General features: G+C 35.7%; 1 protein-coding gene across 1 annotated transcript; it reads left to right on the plus strand.

The window, feature by feature from the left end:
• The first annotated feature begins 5,650 nt into the window (after positions 1-5,650).
• On the plus strand, positions 5,651-7,912 carry LOC112736693 (pentatricopeptide repeat-containing protein At1g71210, mitochondrial). The gene has a single exon (XM_072210509.1). The coding sequence runs from the start codon at positions 5,651-5,653 to the stop codon at positions 7,910-7,912; it is 2,262 nt and encodes a 753-aa protein (XP_072066610.1).
• Positions 7,913-9,491: the final 1,579 nt, after the last annotated feature.

Consider the following 9,491-nt stretch of genomic DNA (forward strand, 5'->3'; position numbering starts at 1 on the left):
GAAAAATAACTCAAACCAGTTTAGTTTATTGTGTATTGAATATTGTATTGAATTTTGAAGAAGGTCTTTCTTTCCTCCTAAATTTGTTTTTCAATCATGTTCTGAAATCTAAAATTCTTTGTTGTTTTTCAACGCCCGAATTGAGCATTGTGTTCAATACCTTTCAAAAGTTTTGAACTTATACTTGTTGGTTAGTTCTCTCTTTTTATGCATTTTATTTGTTTGATTTTTGAATACTGTAACATTATTTATTTTATGGGAAAGTGCTTTGAATGTTTAAGATTCCTTCCTTTATAGATCTTTGTTTTAAACTTTTAATCAATGCAAGTTTTACTCTCGCACTTCTGCAATGCTTTGCTTGTTTGGATTTTTATTGAAGACTCTTTACTTACAAGTTCCTAATCTGTTTACTGATTTTCAGTTGTTTCTTGTTTTAAATTTATAATCCAAAAAAAAAAAAAAGCATTTTGCTTCAAGTTACTTTACCTTGTGCAAGTTAATCATGTTCTGGTTTGAACCTTGAATTGTTGCATATGTTGGGAGTTTTATTGTTAAGTGTTATATTAATGGAGTGCATGGGACAATGCTACTTTTTTTTATGATTTTTTTTATCACCATGAATTAATTGGTGTAATCTTTTCCAAAAAAAAAAAAAATTCTTTTCTTCTTATTAATTCTTACAACAAAGACATTGACACGTACCACACTTGTCATTTCTCTTGCCATTCATGTGATATAGTTGCTTTTTGGTTTTTGTATTTTGTGTATATACTTAAATGCTATTCTTGTGACAGAAAATACAAGAACGTTTGACCTAAAGTAGAGAGTTGCCAATAAATCTCTTATACTTTCTAATACACTGAAATTGCATCCTTTCCAGTTTGTCTTGCCAGATCTTGTACTTTGATTTTGATAATCTAACTGATATTTTACATTAATTTTATTATAGTATACTAAATATTAATTTTGTAATTTTGATTGATTTTTCTTATATTTTGATAATAAGATAATAAAATATAACATGAGCTAAATGTTTCTTAGAAAGCTACAAGCTTACAATTTGTATACATGTGCACTCAAGACAATAATATATATGAAGAAAAAAGTGATAAATGGATTTCTACTATGATTGAACCCAAAATGTGGTTATATGACTAATATTAATAGAGATCATTGAGATTTTCTAAGTAACAAGCAAGTCAATTTCTTTGGTGATTGGACTGTTGAGTTTCTTGATTTGTATGTAATGGTTATTTTTGGGTTTCTTAGTCTCACTTCTGGGTTGGAAATTTGTGAAAGGCTCCGTATATACCAAAAAAAAAATTTTTTTTTCTTTATATATTTTCCAAGATACGACAAGGATTTGGGAGATATATTTTCAAATATTTAGATTTAATATATGTATTTGAGTTTGTCCTAAGTTTATGAGCTTTAAGTTCACTTGACTATTTATGAAGGTGAATTTTTTTTTGGTGTTTTATCTTTATAAAAAATATGACCTCATACCAATTTTCTAAAATTCTTTTACTATGTGTTGGATTATATTTTAAAAAAAAATAGTTATTTTAACTGATTTTAGTATATTAATTGGCAGTACTTCAAAGTTTAGTTTTATTATTATCAGTATTTTATTTGTGAATTTATTTAGAACTTCATACTAAGTCTAGCTGCATGATTATAAGAAATCACATGACTGTATTTTACCAACAGCGATCATAAGGAGTTAAATACCTAAATGTATATGTAAATTCTTGCTTAAGGAACAACAAGGAGATCAATTACATTTCTTGCCATGTATTACATAACTTTCTACTATTTTGAGTTAGGAGATATCAAATTTTATATTGATGTAATTATTTAAGGTCCAAAGTCATGGTAATAAACTAATAATCCCAAAGGTACTTAGTCGAAGATTTCTATAGAAAGGGAAAAGAAGCATGCCGACTTTGTGATAGTTACTATTTTTTTATTTTATGACTGTTAAGTTGTCTATTCCAGAATGTGTTATCTTATTTTAATTTATGTTTTGCTTGCTTTCTCTGTTGTTGATTTTGTCTTTTTACTAATGCATATCCTCGCTTGATTGTGCATCTAGTATCCCCCAAGGTTCTTGAAAAAAAAAAAAACCCTTGCCCTTGATTGCTATTAATCTTAAATTCATAAACCTTGAATCTTTTTGTTTCAACTTGAATTTGTGTGACGTGATAACTTTATGCTTTTATTATTTCTTTTGAAATGTTCGTCTCATATTTTTCCTTGAGGATGTGAAATAATTCTCTTAGTTTTATTCATTGTTGATGGATGTCTTATTTGATTGTGTTTCTAATCTTTCTTTTAAATCCTTGTGAACATTGTCATCGACTTTAGTGGCCATCTCTTGTGAGCTTTGTACTTCTTTTATTCATTTTGAACTTGTTCCGACCTAATACTCCATCTTCCCTTTTATTGCTTCCATCGAAGTCCCTCGATTCAAATTTCCTTGTTAATATGTGGCTTAACTCTCTTTTGACACATTTCATTGTTTCTGTACATCCTTGTTTAATTATTGCGATCTTACACATCCTTTCGAATTCCTGCGAACAGCATCTGAGATGCTTGTTCTTCTCTTCCTAAGTTTTGTATTCCTTTGAGTAAACTCGAGATTCTATTGGTTAACGTGTAATCTCTAGATACAGCGAGCAATACGTTAGTTTTAGGACATGGCGACGTCAAGAAGATTATGAATTAAGAGTATTTCGAGGAGGAAGTTAAGGAGATTTTGGTACAAGTTGAAAAGTTAGTGTTGACGTTTGACTTTAGAATGTACTTTGGGAGTGATGGACAAAGTGAAAAGCGCCATGTGTGTTTGACTTATCAAGAGAACAAGAGGGCGTAAATGTCAACCGCATCATTTTAACACACACCTATGCTGTAATTTTTGCACCTGATTATACTTCTTTCTCATGTTTGGAAAAAGGGCTAAAACCATTTAACATTTTTCATACAGTATCAATTTTCGAGGGCGAAAATTTTTTTTAAGGGGGGTAGAATGTAACATCTCAAGATATTTTGAAACATTTTACATATACCCTTTAATTTTATCAAAATACCTAAACTACCCTTTACCCCTTTTCTAAACCCTAACCCTCTCCTAACACACACACATACCCTGCTGAGAATGAAAGAAAGAAAAATAGCGAGAGAAAACAGAGAGGGAGAAGAAAGGAAGAAGAGGGGGAGAAGGGGGTGACACCGGTGAGGCTGGACGTCGCCGTCGTTGCTGCGGATCAGGTAGGGAGAGGGAGAAGGAGTTCGAAACAGGGAATGGGGGAAGGAGAAAGGAAGATGCGCGAGAGAGGAGGTGCTGTCCCTGGAGACCGTCCCTACCGCTGGAAGGGGAGCTTCGTTGTTGCTGTCGCGGCTGCAGGTATGGGGCTTCGAAGAGAGAGAGAAACACAATGGCTAGAGAGAGGAGAGTCTCGCGAGGAGGGGGAGCTAGTACGCCTCCGCCGTTGTCGCAAGCTGCGCCACCGTGCCTCTGGTCACCGGGGATCGCGCTGACGTCACCGGAAGCCGCTGTTGGAACCTCTGCAAGTTTGCCCTAGCTCAGCTTTGCTTCTGCCTGTTCTGTCCTTGCCGGTGGGGGGTCACCGGAGCTGCTGATGCTCCATCCTCTTATTTCCTTTGGTAAGACTAAACTTGTTCTACCTTGTCTTGCCATAAAGCTCTATTATTGACTCTATCCTATCATGTTTGTTGTCCCTTTTATCTTTGCTTAGTTTTAAACCACCGTAGGCTATTAGATTCGCTACCATTGTTATTGGGGTTGCTCTATGTTATTGATACTAGGGCTGTTGTTGAGGTTGCTACAGTGAGAAATCGAAGTTGTTGCTACTACCTCGGTCCAAATTTCGTGCTCTTTCATTCCGTTCTACTTCAACCTTCCTTGGCACTCTGATTTGGTTTCTTCGGTCCCTTGGGACCAATTTGTGAGTAGGCTTTATATTTATAACCGTTAATTTTGTTGGTTTATGCTATTCTGAGTTTCTAATTACATTTATAAAACTATTGTTGAAGAACTTTGATTTGATTAAAATAATTAATTTATTATAATTGAAAAAAATATTTTTATGAAGTTCATATCTTAAAAATTTTACATGAGACTATATATATATTTGATGAAGTTTTATATTATTTTAGAACATTTGATTTTACTCGAATATATACTTTTGAAGCATTGAAGTATTTGTTAGTACTTATTGACTTTGAAATTATGAAATATGTTTCTATGATTGAAAAAGTATGATTTGAAAATATTTTTGATAAAAAAGTATTATCTGATTGATTTGATTCGATACCTTATATATTTGAGAGATTAAAGAATTATTGTATTTGAAACTATATGTTTTGAATTGGTTTGGGAGGCTCGTATTAGAAAACCGTAGTTAACGGCAGTTATGACGTTAACTTAGATGCATCTGACTCAGACTCCAGCTAGCAGGGGTGTTGCTAGCCTAACGTGTAGGCCACACGTTAGATCTGATATTCCGTTAGGACACATAAGAGGAAAGGGCTACCCATAGAGGTGGAGCCGCCCAAGTGTGGACTTTTGATTTGATTTCTGTATGAGAACTCCCTTATTGATTCACTTATTTATATAAATTATTATCTTCTAACTAAAATTATATTTATATGATCTCATGTGAATTATAGATGTACTGTCTAGTCACTGGGTTGCAAAACTCACTCCGTTTTTCTAAAAATATTTTTCAGGAATAAATATTTGATTATGTGAGTCTTTCTATTCAAGAGTAATGATCTGCAATGGATATCTATTCGTTGTTGAGTTCTTAGACGTCATCTGCTCCATATGTCACAGGCAGGATCCACCCATATTTATTTTATTTTTTTGTTTGTTAAAAATATGTAATTATTTATTTTAGACATTGTAAATTTATTTAAAATATTTGTAATTTTCTTATTCAACTTATATTTGAGTCGGTTAGGCTTGCTTGGGGATTATTTCCTGAGCGCCGATCATGGCTCATTTTGGGCCGTGACAGATCGGGTGGGATGGAATTTTAGGACCAATTTACTAAGTGGAGCGGGACAGGCTTTCGGCAGAGTGGGGCGGATTCCTCTGCTTGCCACCCCTAGATAAACCTGGGTTTGAGAGTAAAATCACGTTTGCTTTTAGAAGAAGAAAAAATAATTAAACTAAAAAGTAAAACTTTCAAATAAAAAACTAAACATAAATTTGATACTCGAAACGCTAAGCTAAACACACGCTTAATATTGAGAACTAAGTTAGGTTTGTGTAAAATTAGAGCGATTTTGTTAGGTAATCAATAACTCTTCTAAACAAGGTGACCAATAAACTCTAAAATTAATTCAATAAAGTAAAAAAATATTCCATTCTAAATTACCTCTTAAATCTTAACCATTTGCACTCTTAATGAATTGAACATCTAACTATTATTAATTGTGCATAAATAAATTAAATAAAAAAATAATAATCTAATTAAGAATAATTAATATAATCATCTACATACTTATTAAATTAAATATCTAACTATTCATTATTCACATTGTTTAATATTTTCATTGTCTTCTTATACTTTTTCAAATTAAAAAAAGAGCGTAGATTAGGTTTGAAGAAGGAACATCGACAATGCTACAGCCACTAAAACATATAACCAAACGCAGATCTCTCCTCTCTTCTTTCCTCGTTCACAACAACCACCCTTCTTCCTTTCCTTCTTCTTCATCATCTTCTTCTTCTCATAACTCCCACACCGTCTTAAGAAAAATAAACCAAAGCGACGTCGCATCTTCCATCAAGGACTGGTTCAACACGCTTGACCCACTCATCACCCGAATCTTTCAGATTCTGTCTTCGACGGACTCCTCCTCCTATAACGACGACGCCGCCGTCAATGCCTCTCTCTCCACCCTAACACTCCCCCGTCTCGATGAGTCCTTCGTCCTCACCGTACTCCACCATGGCACCGCCGCCGCACACGTCTACCCCTGTCTCCGCTTCTTCCATTGGGCCGGCCGCCAGCCCGACTTCCACCACACTCGCGGCACCTTCTCCGCCATCTTCCGAATCCTCGCTCGCGCCCCATCAGTGGAAGACCTCGACGAATTCCTCCAATCTTTCCGCCGCCGTGGTCCCGCTTTGTGTGGGAGTAATAGGTTAGATCATGCTGTTAGGTTGGTTAGGGAATTTGGGAATTTGGGACTGGTGCAGTTGGATCATACTTATGAGGTTTGTATAATGGACCTTGTGCAGGGTGGCCGGTTGGATGAGGCCTTGGAGTTTTACAGACAAAAGAAGGAAGATGAAGGATACATACCTGGTTTGGGGAGTTACAACGTGTTGATTTACAAGCTCTTGAGGGAGAACAGACTCATCGAGGTGTATGATTTGTTTACAGACATGTCTGAGACTGATGTTCCACCGAATACGGCTACCATGAATGCTGTGCTGTGCTTCTTTTGTAAGGCGGGAATGGCGGATGTCGCTCTTGATCTATTCAAGTCGAGGTCAGAGTTTATGCTGTCCCCAAATCATATGGCTTATAAGCACTTGATACTTGCTTTGTGTTGGGACGGAAACGCCAAGGAAGCATTCAATGTGTTGAAGAGCTCGATCCATCACCGTTTTATTCCAGATACAGGGACCTTTACTAGGCTTGCTAATGTTCTGTGTAGAGAGTGCATGATTGATGAGATGAAAGAGTTGCTCCATTTTGCCTTGGAATGGAAAATTATGCCTAATGCTTCCACGTATGACAACTTTATAATGGCATTGTGCCGGGCGGGAAGAGTGGAAGATAGTTATTTGATACATGGGGAACTTAAAGGTGCGTCTTCTAGCAGGGCCTATGCAAATATGATAAAGGGTTTTAAAGAGTTGAATAGGGGAGATATTGCTGCTCGTCTTCTCGTTGAAATGAAGGAGAAGGGTCATAAAGTGACACCGGCTCTATGTAGAGTTGTTGTTTGTTGTTTACTTCAGATGGACAATTCAAGGTCTCGGTTTTTCAGTTTGTTTGAGATGCTGTCCCATAATGATCGTCAACATTATATTTATGATTGTTTCATTGATGCGGCTGGGCATGCCAGGCAGGCTGAGTTGGCTTGGAAAGTGTTTGAGTTGATGCAGAGGAATGGCATTCAGCCTACTTCATCTTCTCTAATTCTTATGTTGAAAGCTTATTTGGAAAGTGGAAGGACTTATGATGCTCTTAACTTCTTTAATAATGTTTGGTCCCGTGGATTGGCTTCTAGAAAGTTATATAATTGCTTGGTTGTTTCTCTTTGCAAAAGCAAGAATCCTGAACCTGCGTATCTGCTCTTACAACAAATGTTAAGAGACGGTTTTCATCCAAGCATTGAATGCTATGAGAATCTTGTACTGGAGCTTTGTTCATCGAAAAGATATCATGAGGCAGTGAATCTTGTTAATGTGTATGAGAAAATGGGACGTCAATTAACCTCTTTTCTCGGTAACGTACTTCTTTATCAATCTATGTTTTCACCGGAAGTTTACAATGCCTGTGTTCGTTTAAGAGGAGTGAAAGAGGAGGGAAAAACTGATTGGTCAATGCTTAGCTTTGTTGTTGGTGCATTTTATGATCATCGTAGAGTTAGCCATGTTGAGGACTTGGAGGAACTAATAGCAAAGTGCTTTCCACTTGACATTTACACTTACAATTTGTTGTTGAGAAAAGCATGTAAGAGTGATATGGGGCAGGCTTATGAGTTGTTTGAAAGGATGCGTCGAAGGGGCTTTGAGCCCAACCGGTGGACTTATACCATCCTGGTTTATGGTTTCAAAAGGCATGAGATGAGAGACGAGGCTGAGAGGTGGTTTCAAGAAAGTAAAAGGATATTATCCAACAGAGAAACCAGAATGCTCATTTAAGGAACAATTGATCAGTATGCGTTAGATATGCATTGGATTTAGTTTTTTTTTCCTCTCTATCATTTATTAATATTTCATCCTGTGCAATCCTTTTATGTTGACTATTCCCCCCCCCCCCCAAAAAAAAAAAAAACTTCTTTTTATGTGTGGAAGCAATAGGAAATAAAATAGTTTCCACATTGTATTTATCACATTAGATTTACATAAGCTGTGATATTTGATTTAACTTCATTTTTATCTGATACTGTTTTTTTTTTTGCAAGTTTGATGTATTGCATCTTAACCTCAATGTTATTGTTTCTGGTTTCTCCGGCCAACTCAAAGGATGGTGGGATAACTACCTTTCTGATGGCCAAAAACAGTCTATCTTTTCAGCCATAAAGCTCAATGACCAAAACGAACCCACCCATTATTGGTGATGACGGGGAACCAATCCATGATGCTGTCAACACCTTAATCTTTACCATAGCAAGCCACTTCATAGGTGATTCATCTCTTTGGAAAGACCGATCTGCTGAACTGCTTTCCAATCTTTGGTGCAAAATTTTGTCTGACTTTCGATGGTATAAGGACACCTTTCTTACTAGAGTCTATACCAGAGAAGACAGTCAACAACCTTTCTGGAAAGAAAAATTTCTTGCTGGACTCCCCAAATCTCTGGGAGATAAAGTGAGGGACAAAATTCGTAGCTTAACCCCAGACGGGATAATACCCTATGATGAGTTAAGTTATGGTCAACTCATTTCTTTCATCCAAAAGGTTGCTCTGAAGATTTATCAAGATGATAAAATCCAAAGACAACTTGCTCGTGAGAAAACCCAAAATCGTATTGATCTGGGAACTTTTTGTGAACAATTTGGTCTTCCTGCTTGTCATCCACGGAAATCTAAAAGACCATCCAATCGAAAAGTTTTTAAACCTAATCCTGAAAAGAATTTCAGAAAAAACAGAAAAGGTTTCCAAAACCTCAAAAATGAGAAAAGTTTTCAAAACAATTTTCAAAAATACCCACAGAAAAATCCCATTATTTGCTATACATGTAAAAAACCAGGACATATTAGCAAATATTGTAGGTTAAAAAGAAAGATTAATAATCTGAACCTTGATCCTCAGATTGAAGATCAGATTAACAATCTTTTAATTGAAAGTTCTGATGATGACTCTGGACGAGAATCCTCGGATGATATCAACAATATCCAAATAGATGATGTTGAATCATCCTCAGATTCCGATGTCAAGCAGATTAGTGTCTTATCCAAAGATCAAGATCTCTTGTTTGATGCTATAGAGGCTATTGGTGATCCAGAACGAAAGAAAAATTTTCTTTTGAAATTAAAAAGATCTTTACAAAAAGAGAAAAAACCCAAAAATTTGGTCCTCAGCAATAAATATGATGTCAAACCTATTTTCAAAAAATTAGAAAAACAAGTTATTCGCCCCATAACCATTCAGGACCTCCAGACTGAGGTTAACAATCTTAAAAGGGAAATCCAGAAAATCAAAAGAAATCAAGACAATCATCAGCTCATTCTCTCGCAATTAATGCAAGAAGAAAAATTTGGTGATGAAGAACTTGATT

Source organism: Arachis hypogaea, chromosome 13 (assembly GCF_003086295.3).
Source record: "Arachis hypogaea cultivar Tifrunner chromosome 13, arahy.Tifrunner.gnm2.J5K5, whole genome shotgun sequence".
Lineage (NCBI taxonomy): Eukaryota > Viridiplantae > Streptophyta > Magnoliopsida > Fabales > Fabaceae > Arachis > Arachis hypogaea.